This window comes from Xyrauchen texanus, chromosome 25 (assembly GCF_025860055.1).
Source record: "Xyrauchen texanus isolate HMW12.3.18 chromosome 25, RBS_HiC_50CHRs, whole genome shotgun sequence".
Taxonomy (NCBI): Eukaryota; Metazoa; Chordata; class Actinopteri; order Cypriniformes; family Catostomidae; genus Xyrauchen; species Xyrauchen texanus.
Genome location: NC_068300.1, coordinates 23,283,386 through 23,308,161, shown reverse-complemented (window position 1 = coordinate 23,308,161; position 24,776 = coordinate 23,283,386). Strand labels below are relative to the sequence as shown.

General features: G+C 43.9%; 1 protein-coding gene across 5 annotated transcripts in view; it reads left to right on the top strand.

The window, feature by feature from the left end:
- Positions 1–24,776, top strand: part of LOC127618663 (eukaryotic translation initiation factor 4 gamma 3-like) — an 85,825-nt gene that overhangs the window by 5,366 nt on the left and 55,683 nt on the right. For 2 of the 5 annotated variants that reach the window (XM_052091245.1, XM_052091244.1), the window contains exon 2: positions 7,174–7,243. The exons of 1 other annotated variant lie outside the window; for it this stretch is intronic. In XM_052091245.1, the coding sequence (XP_051947205.1) occupies positions 7,174–7,243 (70 nt within the window). Of the gene's footprint in view, positions 1–7,149; positions 7,244–24,776 lie in introns of all 5 variants that reach the window. 2 more of the 5 variants (XM_052091243.1, XM_052091242.1) reach the window with 1 other exon arrangement.

Below are 24,776 nucleotides of genomic sequence, written 5' to 3'. Positions count from 1 at the left end.
AATTACAAAAATAACAAATAAGTAAATGGGTCAATGACAAATAAGGGTTGGCAAGATGTGCAATTCAACTTGTTTTAAAAGCATGCATAAGGTTTGTTCAAATGTACATTTTGTATTGGTGTTGGTTTCATGTAATTTGAAATAACATTTGCACCATTTCACTGAATGCACCTGAAAGTGTCAAGTGGTGTATCCACAAAAGAATGAAAAATATTACTTATTTTATCCACCTAGAGTGCACACATGTGTACTCCTCAAAATAATTACATAATTTAAAAATATTATTGAAAATAGATTTTATTAGGAGTATCTAAAAATTTTAATTGTATGTGTTTTTGCAACATTGAGCGAGACATATGATGAAAGCACCTCTGTTTTCATTTTCGGAATAATCTTTGACAAATTATGTAAAAATAAACAATAAACATATTATTACACTGCAGTAGAAGAGTACATTTTTCCTCACATTAACTTTCCTGTATGTTATCATATTTATATGAAACATACTGGTTACGCCAATTGACACAAACCAGTTACACCACCTGACCATATTGGTTCTACAGTCAAAGGCCATAGTTTGTTGAAGAAATTGACACTGAAAATCAAGCATGACAGTCAACAATGTGAAGTAAACTTGGTGTTTTATTTTATTTCAATTGGGGAAAAACATCTGACAACAACAAATCAGAGTAAAAACATGTTTAAAAAAAATTGTGTATGTGTGTGTTTGAGATGGGGGAATCATGTGATTATGGCCGTGCGTGTGCTTTGTAATGTTCCCAGTCCTCCATCGTTAGTTTTGAATGATGCGAGTTCAAAGGTTATGGGTCAGAGATAATGTGCAGCACATCAGACTCAGAATAGGCGGTCAGGATGATGAGGCCACATGAAGACATTCTTCAACTTAATTTTTCCATGGTAAGGGTGACCTTTGCATGGAAATCTCCTCATATTATATTAATTGTGAAATTGCAGAAATTAAATGAATTGTATATTAGAGATGTACATTTTTATCTTTGAGTAACGTTTCTCCTATCACTGAATTGTTGGAGTTTGAGGTATTATAAAGCTGCTGTTCAATGTTCAACAGGAGGTGTCAAAGTAGTATTTACTTAATGTAACATTTACGCAAATGTTGTGTAATATTGTTTAATATTTATTTTAACTTTAATCAGCGAAATTGTCCTCTAACAGACAGGCTTGTGACTGGTTACACCATTTGACATTTTAGTTTAAAATCTAATTTGACCGGCATTATCATAGACACAAGCATATTTCAAGCATAATTTATGTTAATAAAAGTAAATAGCCTACTAATTTTTTAAATTATGATGAATGATCAATGTTTTACTGGGGTTATACCATTTGACACAAGCATACCTGACCCTACCCTAAACATATCAAATTATCTTGAATATTTTAAAGAGAGTTACTAATCGTTTTATGCAGCAGTTAGGGTCATCAGGGGTCTTTCTCTGTGATATAATTTCCAGTCACATGGTCTTCTTGCACATAACAAAATGGCCTCTTGAATGGTGGTTACACCAACTTGACGCTTCAGGAAATTGACTTGACAGGATCCCCCAAATTAATTATAATTTTCAGAACAATGGTTCTGAAATGGAAAGTTATGGAGAGTTCCATAAATTTTATTTACTATTAAATATTTCTAATGTAAGATTATACCAAACTAGTTGATAGGATGTTTTATTGAAAATTTCACCTTTTTTAAGCAAGTTTAATTATTTGGTACAAAGTTCTTAGTTACACCAGATTGACATTTTTGCCATCATCCCCCAAATATTCTTTCAAAACTTTTAGACTAGTTCCTCAATAAAAGATTGTATGCGTGTAATTTGTACGTTTATTTTCAAATTTTAACCCATTTAAATTTAAAAATATGACAACATGAAAGAAGTTTGTTTGAAATCTTTGGAAATCTATAAAAAAAAATAAAAAAAATAAATATCACATATACATAAGTATTCACAGCCTTTGCTCAATACTTTGTTGTGGTTGGCTGGGCCACTTAAGGACATTCATAGAGTTGTCCCGTAGCCACTCCTTTGTTATCTTGGCTGTGTGCTTAGGGTCGTTGTCCTGTTGGAAGATGAACATTCACCCTAATCTGAGGTCCAGAGTGCTCTGTACATTGCTGCATTAATCTTTCCCTCGATCCTGATTAGTCTTCCAGTTCCTGCCGCTGAAAATCTTCCCCACAGCATTATGCTGCCACCACCATGCTTCACTGGTATTGGCCAGGTGATGAGCGGTGCCTGGGTTCCTCCAGACAAGACGCTTACCATTCAGGCCAAAGAGTTCAATCTTTGTTTCATCAGACCAGAGAATTTTGTTTCTCATGGTCTGAGAGTCCTTCAGGTGACTTGTGGAAACTCCAGGCGGGCTGTCGTGTGTCTTTTACTGAGGAGTGGCTTCCATCTGGCCACTCTACCATACAGGCCTGATTGGTGGAGTGCTGCAGAGATGGTTGTTCTTCTGGAAGGTTTGCCTCTCTCCACAGAGTGACCATCGGGTTCTTGGTCAACTCCTTGACTAAGGCCCTTCTCCCCCGATCACTCAGTTTTCCTGGGCGGCCAGCTCTAGGAAGAGTCCTGGTGGTTCCAAACTTTTTCCATTTATGGATGATAGAGACAACTGTGCTCAATGGGACCTTCAATGCTGCAGAAATGTTTCTGTACCCTTCCCCAGATCTGTGCCTCGATACAATCCTGTCTCGGAGGTCTACAGACAATTCCTTGGACTTTATGGCTTGTTTTGTGCTCTGACATGCACTGTTAACTGTGGGACCTTATATAGACAGGTGTGTGCCTTTCCAAATCATGTCCAATCAACTGAATTTACCACAGGTAGACTCCAGTCAAGTTGTAGAAACATCTCAAGGATGATCAGTGGAAACAAGATACACCTGAGCTCCATTTTGAGTGTCATGGCAAAGGCTGTGAATACTTATGTACATGTGATTTTCTTTGTTTTTTATTTTTAATAAATTTGCAAAGATTTCAAATAAACTTCATTCACGTTGTCATTATGGGGTATTGTTTGTAGAATTTTTAGGAAAATAATGAATTTAATCCATTTTGGAATAAGGCTGTAAAATAACAAAATATGGAAAAAGTGAAGCGCTGTGAATACTTTCCGGATGCACTGTATTTAGCAGGGTTTCTTTAATTAGTGTTCTGTGCTTTAGCTGTTTGACCGTTTATATGGGAAAACCCTCTGGAAAGTTGCGTCTTTGTCATTCCTTTCATCCCCAATTCATCCTGTTTATGTAAAGCATCACTGCTACAGCCATACAAATGCAGACGATGTCATTGGCCGATGCACTGTGTCATGTTTTTTAGCATCTCACCTTGAGCCTCCAGCATTTTGTTCCATGCTGTTTATGAACAGAAGAACACAGCTTACGTAAATGCCCCTTAAGACCAGAAACATTCTCAAGTATGCATACGCAGATGTGAGTTCGGTGCCTGGTTGAACATGCTTAACGTGCCTTCTTACACTTCTGTGGCAGTAACAAACCTCAGTTCTCAAGGGGGTGATAGGGTTACCTTCAAATGTCTGTGACATTAAACTAGATGTGTTGATATTCAGGCAAGTTGCTTAAATATACTGACTAACTTACATCCATCCATCCATCCATCTTCAACCGCTTATCCGAAGTCGGGTCGCGGGGGCAGCTGCTCCAGCAGGGGGCCCCAAACTTCCCTATCCCGAGCCACATTAACCAGCTCTGACTGGGCGACCCCGAGGCGTTCCCAGGCCAGTGTGGAGATGTAATCTCTCCACCTAGTCCTGGGTCTTCCCCGAGGCCTCCTCCCAGCTGGACGTGCCTGAAACACCTCCCTAGGGAGGCGGCCAGGGGGCTTCCTTACCAGATGCCCAAACCACCTCAACTGACTCCTTTCAACGCAAAGGAGCAGCGGCTCTACTCCGAGCTCCTCACGGATGACTGAGCTCCTCACCCTATCTCTAAGGGAGAAGCCCGCCACCCTTCTGAGGAAGCCCATTTCGGCCGCTTGTACTCGCGACCTAGTTCTTTCGGTCATGACCCAACCTTCATGACCATAGGTGAGGGTAGGAACGAAAATTGACCGGTAGATCGAGAGCTTTGCCTTTCGGCTCAGCTCTCTTTTCGTGACAACGGTGCGATAGAGCGAGTGCAATACCGCCCCTGCTGCCCCGATTCTCCGGCCAACCTCCCGCTCCATTGTCCCCTCACTCGTGAACAAGACCCCGAGGTACTTGAACTCCTTCACTTGGGGCAAAACCTCATTCCCTACCTGGAGTACGCACTCCATCAGTTTCCTGCTGAGAACCATGGCCTCAGATTTAGAGGTGCTAATCCTCATCCCAGCTGCTTCACACTCGACTGCCAAGCGATCCAGTGAGAGCTGAAGGTCACGGACCGATGATGACATGAAGACAACATCATCTGCAAAAAGCAGCGATGAGATCCCCAGCCCACCGAACCGCACACCTTCCCCACCCCGACTACGCCTCGATATCCTGTCCATGAATATCACAAACAGGATTGGTGACAAAGCGCAGCCTTGGCGGAGACCAACCCTCACATGGAATGAACTCGACTTTGTGCCGAGGACCCGGACACAGCCCTCGCTTTGGACGTACAGGGATTGGATCGCCCTAAGAAGGGACCCCCCACCCCGTACTCCAGCAGCACCTCCCACAGTCTCTCCGGGGACCCGGTCATACGCCTTCTCCAGATCCACAAAACACATGTAGACCGGATGGGCATACTCCCAGGCCCCCTCCAGGATCCTTGCGAGAGTAAAGATCTGGTCCGTCGTTCCACGACCAGGACGAAAACCGCATTGTTCCTCTTCAATCTGAGGTTCGACAATCGGCCGAACCCTCCTCTCCAGCACCTTGGAGTAAACTTTACCAGGGAGGCTGAGAAGTATGATACCCCTGTAGTTGGCACACACTCTCTGATCCCCCTTTTTGAAGAGGGGAACCACCACCCGTTCTGCCACTCCTTAGGTACTGTCCCAGATTTCCACGCAATGTTGAAGAGGCGTGTCATCCATGACACCCCTCCACATCCAGAGCTTTCAGCATTTCTGGTCGGATCTCATCAATTCCGGGGCTTTGCCACTGCGGAGTTGTTTGACTACCTCAGTGACCTCCCCCAGGGAAATAGAATCTGATCCCCCATCATCCTCCGGCTCTGCCTCTACCATAGAGGGCGTGTTGGGATTTAGGAGTTCTTCAAAGTGTTCCTTCCACCGCCCAATAATCTCCTCGGTTGAGGTCAACAGCGTCCCATCTTTGCTGTATACAGCTTGAATGGTTCCCCGTTTCCCCTCCTAAGGTGGCGGACGGTTTTCCAGAAGCACTTTGGTGCGGACCGAAAGTCCTTCTCCATGGCTTCTCCGAACTTTTCCCACACCCACTGCTTTGCCTCCCTCACGGCCGAGGCCGCAGCACTTCGGGCCCTTCGGTACCTTGCAACTGCCTCCGGAGACCTCCGGGACAACAAATCCCGGAAGGCCTCTTTCTTCAGTCGGACGGCTTCCCTGACCACCAGTGTCCACCACGGTGTTCGAGGGTTACCACCCCTTGCGGCACCTAAAACCTTGAGGCCGCAGCTCTCCACCGCGGCTTCGGCAATGGAAGCTTTGAACATTGCCCACTCCGGTTCAATGTCCCCAACCTCCGCAGGGATGCCTGAAAAACTCCGCCGGAGGTGTGAGTTGAAGATCTCACGGACAGGGACCTCCTCCAAACGTTCCCAGTTCACCCGCACTACTCGCTTGGGCTTCCCAGGTCTGTCCAGAGTCTTTCCCCACCCCTGACCCAACTCACCACCAGATGGTGATCGGTTGACAGCTCTGCCCCTCTCTTTACCCGAGTGTCCAAAACATATGGCCTCAGATCCGACGACACGATTACAAAATCGATCATCGACCTTCGGCCTAGGGTGCTCTGGTACCACGTACACTTATGAGCATCCTTATGTTCGAACATGGTGTTTGTTATAGATAATCCATGACTAGCACAGAAATCTAGTAACAAACATCCACTTGAGTTCAGATCAGGAGGCCGTTCCTCCCAATCACGCCTTTCCAGGTGTCCCTGTCATTTCCCACGTGTGCGTTGAAGTCACCCAGCATCACTATGGAGTCCCCTACTGGGGCCCTATTCAGGACTCCATTCAGGGTCTCCAAGAAGGCCGAATACTCTGAACTGCTGTTCGGTGCATATGCACAGACAACAGTCAGAGTTTTCCCCACAACCCGTGAGGCGTAGGGAGGCGACCCTCTCATCCACCGGGGTAAACTCCAACGTAGTGGCGCTCAGCCGGGGACTCGTGAGTATCCCCACACCTGCCCGTCGCCTCACACCCTGGGAAACTCCAGAGAAGAATAGAGTCCATCCCCTATCCAGGAGAACGGATCCAGAGCCAAAACTGTGCGTCGATGTAAGCCCCACCAGATCCAACTGGTAACGCTCCACCTCCCTCACTAGTTCCGGCTCCTTCCCCCCCAGTGAGGTGACATTCCACGTCCCCAGAGCAAGCCTTTGCTGCCCGGGTCTGGTCCGTCGAGGCCCACGGCCTTCACTGCCGCCCATATGGGGGCAGTGAACATGCTCAGCAATATTACATTCAAACTGTTGCTCTGCCATGACAGTAGTTGCGTTGTTACGAATTGCAGTCTGACACATTTTGGAATGCAAAAACTCTCAAAATCAAGATTTTGTAGCTAGAAGAATCTGTGTTCATGTACTTGCATACAGTATGTTTTGGACTTAAGAATTGCGTCCAATTGGGGTCAGGCAACCCCGAAACCAGACTTTTTAAGTCTAACATTATTTAGACTAGGAAAATCATTTCAATCTTCTACAGAGCTGCAGCTCAGACGTCCATGACAATTTGCCTTTATTTTTAGAGAAAAATATGGAAAAGAGACTGATTTGTGGAGGTCTGTGCTGTAGAACATTTAAGAAATTTAATGCAAACGTAGGATGGGTGTTAACCTAATTTGCATGTGCTTGGCTGTCACCATTATCATTATAAAGTCATTGAGCTTAAATTATTTCCTTAATGCCCTGTGTGTGTTTTCCCACCTTGTTACTTTGTTTGGCCTTAAATCATTTTTGCTCCAGAATTTTCCTTAATTTCCCTCCTAGGACTTCCAGACTGCCGCTCTCCCTGGAAGAGCGAATCTTCTCCACACAGCCTGTTGCTGCTGTGTACAGTGTGAGTAGAACTCCCTTTCTTCACTTGTCATCAGGCAGCTTCACATTGATTTGATCTGGGCCCTGCTTGCTGAAATCATTTTAAAAAGAATATGAAAGTTTTTTTGTAATATGCTCTATAGAATTAAAGACACTTACATACTTGGTTTGATTGGTATTAATATCCAATTTTGATGATCTTATCACAAGTTGACAAATATAGGTCTAGAGGTGGTTAAAAATACATGTGACCACATCATATTTGTAGTGTAAATGCTATAGCATCCTGATTTGTCCCAGACAAAAGCAAAGGCCTGCTCACCTATAAATCAGCCATTGCACATTGCTGGTTAGAGATGGTCCATACATATACATGCACAAAACTCCATGAATACATTTCAGTGGGTTAGATATCAAAATGCAGTCACCCAGATTGTGTAAATTTTTGACACATGTTAAAGATTTTAGCCATTCTAACTTCCTCGAGAATGAGCCATTGATTTAATCACGCCCTCTCTTCCCAGCACTGCACTGATACTGTTGAAACCAACATAAAGCATGTTCCCACTGTTGTCAAACACAATAGTAGCGAAATAGCACCATCAACTGACAAATTATGAATCAGAATATGGCATTAAGCCTCAATTTGCTGCAGCAACAACTCTGAGAATGCGCAAAATGATTGACAGGCAGAAAGCGTCAGAGACCGCGGCCCATGGACACAGTTTTGTTTGCTGTTTACAAAATCTAGACCTGTTACAGAGACTGGTGAGATACTGTATCTCATGAGACTTAGGTCTCTTTTAACATTTAATTTATTCTCTCTGAAACATGGCATATTTATTGAAATATCAAACAAAGTGCATTTTTTTAAATGAAGCTAACTTGAGCACACTTCATGCTAAATCTTTAACATAAACAAGTTTAAGTTTGAAGTGATACAAAAAATAGTCGCTTCTGCTTGTCAAACATTAGTGGGATGTTTCCATAGTTAATGTGATGAACTACACCTGTGGTTATTCTACAAGGGAACTTAAGAGAGAGTTGAATTCAAACATCCACTAAAAATCAACTTCACACCAGTTGCTTAACTCTTTCCCCGCCAGCGTTTTTTAAAAAAAGTTGCCAGCCACCGCCAGGGTTTTTGACGATTTTCGCTAAACTTTAATGGCCCGCAGAATATTTTCTTCCATGAATATATGAAGATGCTATATATCAAAATAAAGATCTGAGCCTCTGCTTTTAGGCAAAAAAAACGATTTTATTTTATCTTCATTTGTTCTTTTTTTATTGCCACTTGAACAGAGGTAGGTTTTGTCAAAAACAACATTTTGGACAAAAAGCTGAGAAAAAGGCATTTTTATCAAACAAGTGCTTTAGTATTAGTATGGTGTTCCACTTCACGTTTGAGACGATCGCAGTCTGTTTCTTTGATCAAAGAGTTGCGTACTCTTTCAAAACATGCGTCATGGTCTTCCTTACCGTATACCACCTAAAACACGGATACCCGGAAAATTCCGTGTTTGGCGGGGAAGCGTTTTTTCATAAAACCCGGAAAATTCCGTGTTTGGCGGGGAAAGAGTTAAAAGGCATTGCAAAAATAGCCGAGAAAATGAATCTAGTGCAAATTAAAAATTTCCAGCATTATTTGTTTCCATGTGTTACTTGGTTTTATATTTTGTTATGCTGTTAGATGCTTGAGATGTTGGATCAACATATGAACTTGTGAAGTAGCATTCAATTATACTGCTGTAGAGATGGCTGAATAGGGAGCAACACAGTGAGAATGGTTGGAGTGACGTGAGGTTTACAGAACCAGGCTGATGATGTTTGGACAGTGGTGAGGGAAGTGGAGGTGTGGGGCACTTTTTCTACTGAGCTGGTCTTTCGACTTTTCCTGCTTCCTGAGTTGGCTCAGATACCCCTTTCACACTGAAATGGAGCTGTTCTTCATGCCGGAGCCTGTGCTTGGCTGGTTCTCGGCCGGGGGAATCAAAGTATAGGTCTGCGGAACAATAATGGGTGTTTCCCAATCTGTAGGCATTTTTAATTCCTGGAATTGGCATTTCTAATTTATCCAATAAAAGTAGGGAATCTCAATGAAGTAGGCAAATTAAGTGGTTGAAAAACACCCATCCCGGTTTGAAAACACCTACTGATTGGGGAAAGCCCATTTTTGTTCTGTAGAGATATAAGTCTCGTGGAGTTTGCATGTTCTCCCCGTGCTTGCGTGGGATTCCTCCGGGTGCTCCGGTTTCCCCCACAAATCCAAAAACATGCAGGTTAAGTAAATTTGAGACTCTAAATTTGCCCTGTTGGTGTGATAGAGAGTTCCCAGCCACTGGGGGTTGTGTCAGGAATGGCATCTGGTGTAAAACCTGTGCCAAGTCAAATATGTGGATCATGGATGGTCCGCTGTGGTGACCCCTGACGGAAGCAGCCAAAAGAAGAGACAATAGTCTCGGGTAATCTAGAGCCTATCGCGAGCCTGCCCAATTTTCCACTGACTTGAGAACCAAACGGTGATGTAACGGGTTAAGTGTGTATGTGGTAATTTTACATGACTATCTAAACTGCCTACAAACGAACATGGTGTTTATGTTAAGCTTTTACTCCTGTTTTTGTGGACCTATTTGATCAAAATAGAGTGGCAGATGGCCGCTTCGGTGTGGAGCTCTCCAATTCTTTTGGTGTTTTTATTTATTTGTCTTGTGTTTAGTATTTTTTTTTTCCAATCAGTTTTACCAGGGACAACTGCTGAACATTCAGCAGCACTTACCAGACAATCTTTTCCTGGTTCTTTTATTCTGAGATGCAGCTGTGTTGTTAAAGCAGGCTATGAGATGCAAGCAAGGGAAATGAGCAGGCATGCTAGTCAATCTCCGACAGCGCAGCTTTCGAACAGCGCTGCTGAGTAAACATCTTGCGAATCTCCGCTCTCTTCCTAACAAAATGGACAAACTACATCTCCTCACCAGTACAATCAAGGACTTTTCAAACTTTTGCTTCACAGAAACCTGGCTGAGTGAAGTCATTCCAAAAAATGCATTACATCTGCCGGGCTTCCAGCTGTTCAGAGCTAATAGGGAAAACAAGAGGCAATGGAACATAATTTTACATCAATGAAAGTTGGTGTACAGATGTAACAATGTTAAAGATGTGCTGTCCTAATTTGGAAGCGCTCTAAGAAGGTTCAAAGAGGACACGAAGACAAGCCATTCTACTCAGGTAAGATTCTTTAATGGCCACTCAGTAGTGTTCACAACTTTCATAACACAAAACTTCTCATAAGCGTTAAGTCAGGTAACTAAATAGTTCTCTTGATTCTCTGGACCATGCCAACACTAGACTGACGTGTCTCTCCCCCCCAACTGGAGGTTCTGTGGCCATTTTTATGCCAATTAGACATAATTTAGCTCAGGTGCAAGCGCCCTTACAACTTTCTCTCCCGGACGGGTGCTTGACCACGCCCCCGTTGCCACATACCCCCACCGCCCAACTCAGGCCGGGGCGCCATCCGGCCTGCCTACTACTCCCCCATTTCTGGAGAAGAAGTCAGCAACAGCCATCTGCACCCCCGGTCTGTCGACCACCTTGAACTTAAAGGGCTGGAGGGCCAGATAAAAACGGGTGATCCTGGCGTTAGTATCCTTCATGTGGTGGATCCATTGGAGTGGGGCGTGATCCGAGCAGAGAGTGAAGGCCCGCCCCAGCAGGTAGTATCAGACTGTGAGGACCGCCCACTTGATGGCCAGACACTCCTTCTCCACGGTGCTGTACTTGGTTTCCCTCAAGGAGTGTTTACGGCTAATGTACAGCACCGGGCACTCCTCCCCCTCCACCACCTGCGAGAGTACGGCCCCCAGCCCTCTGTCTGAGGCGTCCATCTGCAATAAGAAAGGGAGAGAGAAGTTAGGTGCATGTAAAAGCGGCCCCCCACAAGGTGCGGCTTTAACCTGCGTTAAATGCTCCGACCATTGGACTGGGTCTGGGGCCCCCTTTTTAGTGACGTCCGAATAATTGGGCAAAAACCTCCTATAATAGCCAGCCAGCCCCAGGAACTGCCTCACCCACTTTTTGGTCTTAGGTCTTGGGCAAGTCGCAATCACCGCGGTCTTGTCAATTTGGGGACGCACCTGGCCATGATCCAAGTGGAACCTCCGTACGTCCAATCGCGCACTTCTTGGGGTTTGCCGTGAGCCCCGCTCGCCGCAGCGATGTTGTTTGTGCCGCTGCCAATCATTACTGTAGGTGATGATATCATCTAGATGCGGCCGGAGGAAACGGTCCAGGAGACGCTGGAACGTAGCCGGGGCCCCAAACAAACCGAACAGAAGAGTCACAAATTGGTGCAATCCAAACGGCGTGGAGAAGGCTGTTTTTTCGCGGGAAATTGGTGTCAAGGGGATCTGCCAATAACCCTTTGTCAAATCCAACATAGAATAAAATCGAGCAGTACCTAACCGATCGAGCAACTCATCAACACGGGGCATCGGGTAAATTTAGACACCGTGTTGACTTTTCTATAATCCACACAGAACCGTACAGACCCATCACACTTGGGAACAAGAACAACCGGGCTGGACCAATCACTGTGGGATTCCTCTATTACCCCCATATCAAGCATCGCATCCAATTCTTCCCGAACTATTTTCTTTTTGTGTTCGGGTAGGTGATAGGGACGACTACGTACCGCCACTCCCTGCTCGGTCTCGATGTGGTGTTGGATGATGTTCGTACGACCCGGTAGAGGGGAAAACACATCTGCAAACTCCTTTTGCACCTCGGCAACCTCTGCGAGTTGGTACGGTGAGAGGTGGTCTCCACAAGTGACCGGGGTATTTTGATTGTGGATTTTATTTACCTCAGGTCCAAGCTCCGCCTTCTCCGGAACTACCGTAGCCAACGTCACAGGGACCACCTCCCTCCACAATTTCAGGAGGTTGAGATGATATATCTGACGTGCCCCCCCCTCTATCGGTTTGTTTTACCTCATAATCGAGATACCCCACTCATCGTGTGACCTCAAAGGGTCCTTGCCACTTGGCGAGTAATTTAGAGCTCGATGTTGGGAGCAATACGAGTACCTTATCTCCCGGTGCAAATTCCCTTAGCTGAGTACCCCTGTCATACAGCCGGCGTTGGCGTTCTTGGGCTCGGAGCAAATTCTCCTGTGTTAGTTTCCCCAAAGTGTGGGGTTTTGCTCTGAGATCAAGGACGTATTGAATTTTGTTCTTACTATCTGAAGGCCCCTCCTCCCAGGCTTCACGTAAAATGTCAAGCACACTGCGTGGGCGCCGCCCATACAGCAGCTCAAATGGGGAGAAGCCAGTGGAGGCTTGCGGGACCTCTCGTACTGCGAATAACAGGGGGTCGAGCCATTTGTCCCAGTTTCTAGCATCCTCGTGCACAAACTTACAAATCATATTCTTGAGGGTTTTATTAAATCGCTCCACTAGGCCATCTGTCTGCAGATGGTACACTCTAGTGCAAATCAATTTAATTTAATGCCTAACAATTCATAAAGCTCGCGGAGTGTACGTGACATGAAAGTCGTGCCTTGATCGGAGAGGATTTCTTTCGGAATCCCCACCCGGAGATTATTTTGAAGAGTTCCCCTGCAACACTACGTGCTGAGATGTTGCTCAGAGGCACTGCTTCCAGATATCGCGTTGCATAATCCACCAGGACTAATACAAAGCGATGTCCGCGTGCTGTCCGTTCTAATGGCCAGACGAGGTCCATCCCAATCCTCTCGAAGGGGACCTCGATCAGTGGAAGGGGGCGCAATGGCGCTTTTGGGGGGGGGGGGGCGGTGGGTTTACCAGCTGACATTCGCGGCATGAATAAAATCCCCGGCCAATAAAAATGGGCTATTAGACGGAGTAGTGTCTTCCTTTCCCCTAGTTGACCTGCCATGGGATTATAATTAGCCGCCGGGAAATGGTTTTCTGTCTCGGAGCCGCTGGGAGAAGGCAAACGGCGGTCCTTTTTACTCTGCTTTAAATACCGGACCAGCTGACGATACTGCTCTTCACAGCTACCCACCCGCTGCACTATAGCCTTCTTCAAGACTGCGTAAGCCAGGAGATTCGCTGCCGGCAACTGTTGGGCCGCGAGTTGGGCTACCCCGGACAGCAATTGAAGAAGCCTGGCCTCCCATTGTTCACGCGGCCAGCCCCAGATCTCCACTGTTCTTTCAAAGAGGTCGACGAAGGCCTCTGCCTCATCTTCCGCCCCCATTTTCAGAAGCGTGAGGGGGAGCAGCTGAGTGCGGATGTTGGGGTTCGGGGCTGGGTCTCTCGCCTGACCAAGGAGGCTCCGGATCGCGTGGCGGTCCTCTGCCTGAGCCCGCAGGACTTCAAAAAATTGCTGGTCCTGGTCTTGGCGCAGCTCCAGCATGGACTGTTGGTGGGCCTGGTGTATCCCAGCAAGGGACTGGAGGATATCGGCCAACTGAGAGGGCTCCATGGGGCATACTTTGAATTTTTCGATCTCTGGTTTCGCCACCATTGTAAGAATGTTCAAAGAGGACACGAAGACAAGCAGTTCCACTCAGGTAAGATTCTTTAATGGCCACTCAGTAGTGCTCACAACTTTCATAACACAAAACTTCTCATAAGCCAGTTCTCTTGATTCTCTGGACTATGCCAACACTAGACTGACGTGTCTCTCCCCCCTGACTGGAGGTTCTGTGGCCGTTTTTATGCCGCTCTCCCCGTGCTCACTGTAATTAGAAACAGGTGTTAGAAATAATTTAGCTCAGGTGCAAGCGCCCTTACCACTTTCTCTGCCGGACGGACGCTTGACCACGCCCCCGCTGCCACACGCACTTTATCAACTGTAAGCCTTTCTACTTGCTACAGGAGTTTTCCTAGTTTATTCTGGTGTGTACATCTCACCACAAGCGTGTGTAAACGCAATGCTGCTACAGCTGGCTGATCAGATCACAGACATGGAGTAACAATACCCAGACTCACTTATTATTATTCTTGTGATTTTAACAAAGCCAACCTCAAACATGAACTGCCAAAATACAGATAGCACATTACATGGCCCACCAGAGACAGAAATATACTGGACCACTGCTACACAACATTAAATGATGCATATCATTCTGTCCCTAAAGCAGCTTTGGTACTCTCTGATCAGTCTGGTTCATCTTCTTCCAATCTACAGGCAGAAACTAAAATGAGCTAAACCTGTAGTAAAGACTTTAAAAAGAAGCAGAGCTGGAACTACAATCCTGCTTTGAACACACTGATTGGAGTGTTTTTGAAGCTGCAGACACCAATCTGGATGAGCTCACAGATACTGTAATGTCATATATCAGTTTCTGTGAGGATATGTGCATTCCTGCTAGGACTTATTTAACATTCAACAATGACAAATCATAGTTTACAGCAAAACTCAGACAGCTTCGTCATGCCAAAGATGATGCTTATAGAAGTGGGGATAAAATCTTGTATAATCGGGCCAAAAACACGCTGACTAAGGAAATTAAAGTGGCTAAAAGAAGCTACTCTTAGAAGCTGAAAAAGAAGTGTGACAAGGAGGAGGGCATGTCTGGGCCATGAGGGTGCACGCCTGGCTCTGAGTCGCCCAATCAGCGGGAGAGAGAAAAGAGGAGGAGCCAGAGAGGGTGAGAGAGAGAGAGAGACACAGGGAGCTGTGTTTGTGGTCGACGTCTGTTTTTATGTTGCAGTTTGATGTTACATTATAATTAAAGTCTTGTTGAGTGTTGATCCGGTTCCCGCCGCCTCCTTTCTCGAACCCTGTTACACAAGTTTTCAGCTAATGAACCTTTATCAGTGTGGAGAGGCCTGTAAGACATTGCTTACTTCAAGACACTATCTCCCAACACTGTAGGGAATAAGTGTGCTTTGTCTTGAATGTGCTGTCTGATTTGGTTCAGCTACGAATTCGGACATCAAAAGACTACAAAGGACAGTTCGGACTGCTGAGCGGATTATTGGTTGCCCCCTGCCCTCCCTTCAAGAACTGTACACTTCGAGAGTGAGGAAAAAGGCTGGAAAAATCACAAGAATGTTTTTTCCCTCTGGCTATTGATCTCATGAACAGTTAAAGCTGCCCCATTGTGCAATAATTACATGCAATACATTTATATTTATTTAACATATCCTACATCTTCTGCATTACATTCCCTTGCACGGTATATAACAGATTTGTATGTGTGCGTACATATATACACTGGCGGCCAAAAGAGTCTAATTTTCAAACTAGAGACTCTAGTTTGAGTAGAGATGTACTTATCCTCTTGTTTAGTTGTGGAAGGCCAGACGTACATCTCTTTCTGTCCTTGTTACAGCCAGTTGTACTTTGTCTTTAAAGACAGTAGTATACACCTTTGTATGAAATATTCAGTTTTTGGGCAATTGCAAGCATTGTATAGCCTTCATTACGCAAAACAATGAATGACTGATGATTTTCTAGAGAAAGCCTTTTTTTTTTTTTTTTAACCTAATAATGACCTTAAGACATGCCAGTCTATTGCATACTGTGGCAATTCAAAAAACAAACACAAAGACAATGTTAAGCTTCATTTAACAAACCAAATAGTTTTCAGCTGTGTTTGATTATAATGATATAAAGTGATTTTCTATTACCAAATTAGCCATTTATCATGATTACTCTAGGATAAGGTGTTGGAGTGATGGCTGCTGGAAATGGTGTCTGTCTTGATTTGATCAAAAATGACTTTTCAAATAGTGATGGTGCTGTTTTTTACATCAGTAAGGGCCTGACTATACTTTGTGATCAGTTGAATGCCACTTTGGTGAATTAAAGTACCAATTTCCATCTGAAACAGCAAAATCTGTACATTACTCCAAACCTTTGGCCACCAGTGTATATATTTTGTCTTATTGTGTATTTCTATATATACTTTTCTTTTCTATTGGCTTTTTTTGTTGTAATTATTATTATCTGTCTTTATTATCTATATAATGTTTGTGCATTGGAAGCTTTTGTATGATCTTTTTAATGTGGTTTTACTATCTAAGCACTTTAAATTGTAACAGTGGAATCGTAATTAACATTGGTGTCACAGATGGTTATATTTTGAATTTTGCCATAGGATATAACATAGTTTACATCTTTATTGCGAATTAACACAGTTTTACCATTTACTTAACAGATGGCAGTGATCTTCCAAACTGAGTAGCTGACCAAAAATAATCTTACAATCAAACCCATGCACAAAATAAGATGTGTAAGGAAAGCGAACAATGCTGGCAAATATAATAACTTACCGATATTAGCATCCTATGACACTGTGCTTATGTCTAGCATGACTGTTGCTGAAGTCAATGCATTTCTTGCCATATCACCTGCCTTTTCTGCTGTGGAAACGCACAGAACAGTTCGAGAATTCGCAACAGTCCAGGAACCAGCCTCGGAACCATGTCAGTGCAAAAGGGGTAAGGGAGCCCCCTCGATCTGGGAGCCGTTTGTGTGTTTGATCTCACACCTTGCTTCCCCCACTCCCTTAACACAGCACATCACCCTGGAAATTCTCAGGCTGCCTAATAGACAATACACGAATCAAGCTCGTCTTCTTTCATGTTTTGAGTCGTTCTGCATCGAGAAGTCTCAGATCTCAGGACTAAAGGTCTTGTTGTGTGCACACTCCTGCGACAGGCTGAGACATGTCCCAGAAGCTATGACTGTTTTCAAAACCACCTAATATCTAGAGGTCTTGTCATCGTGTGTGCACTGTCCCGACGAGTGAAAGACAGACAATGTGCCACAGCCAATGAAATATAGAGCGCAAAAGGAGGGCAAGTTATTAGGAAGCAGAAGACAAAAAATATTTAGAATATAATAAAATGAATCTTCAACCACATCTCACTATACCCTCTGTCTATTATTTAAATCTGTTTTTCTTAAATGTTTCCTTTTGCAAATGGCAAAATGGACATGGACTGTTCTTTCATGTATGTTGAAAAGGAGAGCAAGATTTGGGTAGCAGGAGACAAAAATATAATTAGAAAATTAAATGAAAATATCATCCACATCTCCCTACCCACTGTCTTTATTATTTTCAGCTGTTTTAATTTTTTTCTCCTTGCAAATATGTGTAAAATGGGAGCGAGCCATTCTTTCATGTTTGTTGAAAGAGAAGTGCAAGGTATTGGGTAGGAGACAAAAATATTAATTAAATAAAATTATACCTAACCCACATTTTGTTCCTTTGCAAATGGTGCCAATAAACCATGCAAACAGGCGAGAGCAACTCTTTCTTTTTTATGTATCTAGAATAAACTGCACAAGTTTGTGAATTAATTTAGTTATCTTAATTTTAAGATGCATTTTTGGTGATCTGTTTGAAACGGGACAACGCTAAAGGCTGCTGGAATGGATGGTGTTTTGCCGGTTCCGTGCGGATTTCAAAGGAAATAAGTGTATGATTGGAAATTTAAAAAAGGTGAATGCATGATCATGTACAATAGGGACACAAATATGAAGAGCATGCACACTAGAAACTCCATTACAGGTACTGCACTAAAATAACTCAGAATTCTGGTCTAAACATAATTTTTGGAAATATTAAGAAATCTGTGCTCTCGTTTTTAGCGCTTTTTTTCTCGTCTTTTACTTTTTTACGCTTTTATCATTCAGTAAAACACAGATGTAATGATTTATATATGTCCTCATGAAATCAAAGACTTTCTCCTCGAAATCGGAACTATGTTCCAAATACTAATGAGCCGCCTCATTATAAACGCCTTAAGGCATCATAAAAGGCTGAACACAAAGACTGTTACAAAAGTTAGGAAAGATTATTATGCTGCCTTCTAAAATACCTTATTTTGGATAGATTCTAACGCTATATCCAACCCTAGAGGAGATGCGAAAAAAATCTAATCAAATGCCTTTATTGTCACTCAACCATATACACAAGTGCGACAGTGGGTGAAAGTCTTGGGTGTAGTTCCGAGCAACATAGCAGTCATGACAGTGATGAGAATTATCCCAATCTAAAATAAACATCAGATATACACAACACAATTTAAATATCTAAAATACAAATAATTAAACACAACACAATATACAAATAATAAAATATAATGTACAGTATACAATACACACAATATAGAATACACAGTTTACAATAAAAATAGATAAAATATACAGTAGGTTATATCCTGCTGTATTGCCATTCAGGCTGTTGGTTGATAGACAGTTGCCAGTGTGTGGTTAAGAGAACAGAATTATGACAGTCCAATGTAAGATTAATAAAGTGCAGTGCTGATGTATATTGATCGTGAGAGATCAAGAGTTCAAAAGTCTGATTGCTTGGGGGAAGAAGCGGTCATGGATTCGGCTGGTGCGGGTCCTGATACCGCCTGCCTGATGGTAGCACTGAGAGCAGCCCATGGCTCAGGTATCTGGAGTCTCTGACGATCTTCCAAGATGTTTTCACACACCGCCTGGTATATATGTCCTAGAGGGAGGGAAGCTCATCTCTGATGATGTGTCTGGCAGTACACTCCACCCTTTGCAGGGCTTTGCATTTGAGGCTGTTGCCATACCAGGCAGTGATGCAGCCAGTCAGGATGCTCTCTACAGTGCTGGTGTAGAACTTTTCGAGGATGTGGTGGTTCATTACAAGCCATCTCAGGTGCTGGTGAGCCTTCTTCACAATGGCCTCAGTGTGGCCGGACCATGTGAGTTCCTCAATGATGTGGACACCGAGGAACTTGAAGCTGCTGACTCTCTCCACCGGTGCTCCATTGGTGGTGATGGGGCTGTGTTCTCTTTATTTTCTCCTGAAGTCCACCACAAGTTCTTTGGTCTTGCTGATATTGAGGGAGAGATTGTGCTTCTGACACCAGTGTGTCAGAGTGTGCAACTCTTCCCAGTAGGCTGTTCCATCATTGTCAGTTATTAGACCTACCACCGTCATATCATTAGCAAACTTGATGGCATTGGAGCTATGTGTTGCCACACAGTCATGTGTGTACAGTGAATACAGGAGTGGTCTGAGAACACAGCCCTGCAGGGTTCCAGTGTTGAGGGTCAGTGATGAGATGTTGCTTCCCATTCTAACCACCTGGTGTCTGCTTGACAGGAAGTCCAGGATCCAGCTGCACAGCGAGCTGTTTAAGGCCAGAGCCTGGAGTTTCTCATCAAGCTTGGAGGGCACTATGGTGTTTAATGTTGAGCTGTAGTCTACAAGCAGCATTTTCATATATGTGTACCTTTTTTCCAGGTGGGAGTGAGCAGTGTGTAGTGTAGATGCAATGGCTTCATCAGTGGAGCGATTGTTGCGGTATGCAATCTGCAGTGAGTCCAGTGAGGTGGGAAGCACAAAGCAGATGTAATCTCTGATTAGCCTATCAAAACATTTACTGATGATGGGGGTCAGAGCAACAGGACGCCAGATATTTAAGCAAGTGATTTTGAATTGCTTTTGTACAGGCACAGTGGTGGACGTTTTAAAGCATGTGGGGACTACAGACAAAGAGAGGAAAAGGTTGAAAATGTCACCAGCCAAATGGAAGAACGCCAGCCAGTTGGTTCACGCACGCTCTGATGACGTGGCCCGAAATGCTATCTTGGCCCGTGGCTTAACGGATATTCACCTGTTGGAAGGATCGGGTTACATCCACTTCAGTGACGGAGAGTGAACTAACCTGTGTAGCTTCGGACGCGAGAGCTCTCTCCGCGAGGGCGGTGTTATTTCCCTCGAAGCTAGCATAAAAAGTGTTTGGCTCATCTGGGAGAGAGGCAGTGGTGTTCACGGCAGAGTTTTTGTTCCCTTTGAAGTCCATGAAGATATTAATTCCTTCTAGAATCGGTGGTGTTGAACTGTCCTTCAATCTTGTCCCTGTACTGGCGTTTGGCTGCTCTGATAGTTGTGCTGAGGGCATAACTGGCTTGTTTATGCTCCTCCACGTTCCCAGAATTAAAAGCAGTGATCCACGCATTAAGTGCCGCGTGAAAATCGCTATTAACCCGTGGATTCTATGTAGGGTCGATCCGTATCGATTTGATCGGTACAACATCTTCTATGCAATTTCTGATGAAACACATTATGCTATCAGCGTAGACCTTGATATTGTCATCAAAGGCTGACCGGAACATCTCCCAGTCCGTGTAATCAAAAAAGTCTTGCAGCATAGAATCTTATTGATCTGACCAGCACTGCATTGTTCTGAGTGCGGGTGCTTCCTGATTTAGTTTCTGCCTGTAAGCGGACAGAAGCAGAATGGAAGAGTGGTCCAATTTGACACATGGTGGGCAGGGGAGGGATTTGTAGCCATCCCGGAAGGGAGAGAGGGAGAGTAGCAATGGTCCAAAACCCGGTCCCCTCGTGTGTCGAAACTGATGTGATGGTAGTATTTTGGTGCTATTGACTTGAAGTTGGCTTTGCTAAAGTCCACGGTTACAATGAACGTGGCCTCGGGGTGCATGGTTTCCTGCTTGTTTATACTCCCATACAGTTCCTTGAGTGCCCGGTCTGTGTCGGGTTGTGGGGGGGTGCACACAGCTGTGATAATGACCGCTGTAAATTCACTCAGTAGCCAGAATTGTCGACACAGAAGCATGACAAATTTCAGATCTGGAGAGCAGAAAGACTTGATAGAATGTACGTTCCTCTGATCACACCAGGATTTTTTGATCATAAAACATACACCACCACCTCTGCTTTTACCTGAGAGGTCTTTCGCTCTATCCGCTCGTTGCTTAAAAATATACTTATTTCATTCAGTGCTGAACAGTATTGATAAAAGATGTTAAACATAATAAAAATGACAATTTCCTCATGTATTTGTGCTTATTATGCCCTTACAGAAAGGTGCCCCACTTCGTGCCTGACAAGCTGATCGTTAGCTTAGCAACATGCTAACATCAAACTTTTTTGAAGATAAAGGTGAATAAGTTCCATGCAGAGTAGTATTTGTGTGCAGAGTTGCTGCCTAATGTAGAGCGTTCCAAATCAGGTCACATTCACAATAATACTTTTTTAGTTGAAAATACATTGATTTAGCCATACTACATGGAATGCCTTTTTCCTCTTGACTTAAGGCCACATCCACATTTATTTTCAAATAAATAAATAATCTGTCCTAGGAGGCAGCTGCCCATGTATACATTGTAAAGAGAGGCAGCTCACTAGGTTTGGCAACAGACCCTTGGTGCATGACCAAGGTAGAGGTATTTGTGTGAGCTCTTTCCTGGCAAGCAGGTCTGGTTTGCAGATGGCAGCAATTTAGTCCTCACACAAGGGAAAATTGGTTGCTCTCTATTTAAAGCCTCCTCCATTCCTTTGATCTGCATGGGTGAAGACAGTGCAGCAGATCTAATTTTCTTTGAGTTATGGAGTTACACAGGCTGCAGTCTCTCCCAGTGCAACCACCAGGTCAATCTTGTTATCAGGTTCTGGCCCGCATTTACAATTTATAAGGACGGCAGCAGAACTGACTATGACACTGCTTTTATATAACTCACTGTAACCAGTATTCACTGAGGAGTTCTATTTCCTTTCATTCCAGACCACCAGAGGCATCACTGAAAGCACTAGTGGAAAACTCTTGCGCTTGCCATGTCAGTGGCTGCCTCTGACTCGCTTTTTGCCGCTTATACGATTGCAACTTCAGTGATTGGTGAAAGTCTGCCTGTGGCCCAGTCACACCATTCTGACAATAATAATGGGTCTGAAAAATCAGGTGGGTCATCTTCAGTAGTAATGTCGTTGGAGGAAACATTGAAAGCGACGCTCATTAATCAGGACCCAACACAACAAGCAGTGGGCTCTGATAATTTTGTTCTGCTTCGTGCACAAAGAGCCTCTTTTATGATGCCTCAGTTCCGTGATTTTACATCTTTATTGGTATCTGCATTACAGAGGTCATCAAAGGCCATGCATCCCAATCAACTGGCCTCCTGCAGAGGCACTAGGTGAGAACATGTGCTGCCCTAACGTCGAGTTTAGACGCACAGATGAACTGCTGTAACAGGCATACAATGCTACAGTATGTCTTGGTCGTGTTTTTGGCTCACATGCTTGTTGTGTTGCATTCCTCCCTGACTGCAACATCATCTGACCCTATAGTGATGGGTCTAGCTGAACTTGCGTTGCAGGCAATGGGTGTCATTGCCAACCATTGCGGCACAGCTTTGGGCACTCTAGTGCAAGCAAAGTACCAGGTTGGCCTAATCCTCTTTGCCAGAGGTCTGCCGGAACAACTTGAGATGGTTGCCGCTAGTACCTGGTCGAATCTTCGAACCAGTAGCACAGAAAGCTCTGGATCGGCATGTTTCGGTCTCAGAGACTCGTTCCCGTCATGTAGGGACAGCTTCAGACCCCCAAGGCACCTACAGCAACCCCTGTTGTTCGCTATCAGTGTGTTGATGCAACACCCTACGTTTAAGCCGCCTCATCAGTTTTGCCGTCAGAGCCCCCAACCTCCACCTCCTCTTGCCAGACATGGTGGCACCTTACGACGGGGGCATCAGTCTCACGTGAAACCAAGGCCCCCATCGTCGTTCCCCCATCTCTGCAGACATGCGCAGACAGGAGTGCTTATGTGGTAAGTTCGACTGTGGGGTATTTTACGGATAGGCAACTGACTCATTGGGGATCAATAACAACAAACCTTTGGCTGCTGACTACCCTCTTAAGAGGCTATCGTATATACGTTCATTCTGGGGGATACTTTTCCACTTTTCTGGTCACAAAGAAAGATGGCGGGTTTTTGCCGATCTTGGATTTAAGGAATTTAAATTGTTTTCTAAAGTTCCTGCCATTCTGAATGTTGTGCACGGCAGATGTTGTACAGGCTGTTATGCCTCAAGATTGGTTTGTGACAATAGATTTAAGAGATTCCTAATTTTATATTCCAATTGTTCCTTCGGTTTTCATTTATTGGTCAAATAATTAAGTTAAGAGTTCTCCCGTTTGGCCTCTATCTGGCACCAAGGGTGTTTTCAAAGTGTTTTCAGGCTGCACTGGAACCACTACAAAGGAACAGCATAAGAGTGTTGCCATACCTGGAGGATTGGCTTGTCTGTGCAGCATCACCACAGCAAAACTCACCAGTTGCTGGAACATATTTAGTCTTTGGGGTTCACAGTGAATTGGGACAAATGTAGGCTTGTCCCAACTCAGTCGACCCATTTTATAAGTTTGATAATCAACTCTCCTATGATGCTTGCCTCCTCCACACCAGAGAGGGTACATTCAATTCTGACAGTGGTGAAGTATCTTCGGGTGGGCCACTCTCAACGTCACATTACTTAAATGAAGCTCTTATGGAAGCTGACAGCGGCAGCAGCAGTGGTGCCACTGGTATTGCTATGGCTTAGACCATTCCAACGCTGGCTCATTCAGAAGCAGCTGTGTCCAGTGCAGGACAAATATGCAAGGGTCACAATCACAGCATTGCCTTCAGGCCCTGGCAACATGGTTACGGAAGCCTTTCCTCCTCAAAGGCGACTTTGGCAAGGAACACACAACTCCATAAGATGTTGGTTAATGGAGAAAAATAACCTTTGGAGAAACCAGACTCACTATGGGGTCCAGTTCCCCTCTGGCTAAACAGCATGAATATAATGCCAATATTAGTTATTTATGTGCAGTGCAAATAATGGTTTAAAATTTGTAAACTAAGTAAGTGTTAAGGGCCAGTTTTTAAACAAAAATGTTGTATGAACTGTAAGATTAATGAGTAATGTCTTTGAAGTTCATCCTGGATTAACTTCAGAAGTTCACATGAATGCTTTTGTTGGCAATTAATTGATGGTCTGTGCATTCCATTTTAGGAGTGTAGGCCATCATTAGACGAAGGTGATGCAGGCAGAGATCAGTTAGGTGCATCGCAGTTCAAACAGCAGGTAATTTTGGTGAAGTCTATCCTAATATGGCATCAATTAATCCTCTGAAGTCCATCGTAATAGACTGTAGTGATGTCTTGTTGGCACCGACTGCATTTAGTTGTAATCACTCAGAGTAGGGGTGGGCAATATGACCACAATCTTATATCACGATGCAAGTAATTTTATATCACGATAACAATATATATCACGATATAGTAAAGGTTTTCTGGAAAATCAATACAAATTGGTTTATATACATCATTGTGCAAAAGTCTTAGGCACATAAGATTTTTCACAAAAGCATTTGTCTTAAGATGGTTATTTATATCTTTAGCTTTATTGTGTCAATAGGAAATATAAATGTTAGACTCCCAAACGTTAATTTTGCAAATAGAAAAGATTAGAATAGAAGAAAAGATGTCTTGGCCCCCACAAAGCCCCCCACAGAAGAACTGTGGTGAATTCTCCAAGAAGCTTTGAACATCCTATCTGCCAGGTGTACCTAGGTGAATTGGTGCTGTTTTAAAGGCAAAGGTGGTCACACCGAATATTGATTTAGCTTTTTTTTTATGTTTACTATTTATGTTAAGTGATAAATGAAAACTATTTATCTCATTATAAAAAACTACTTCCTCTTTATTTGGAACAACAATATCAAAGTAAATAAATAAATAAAAATCAACCTTACCAAAATGCTGAATATAACAATA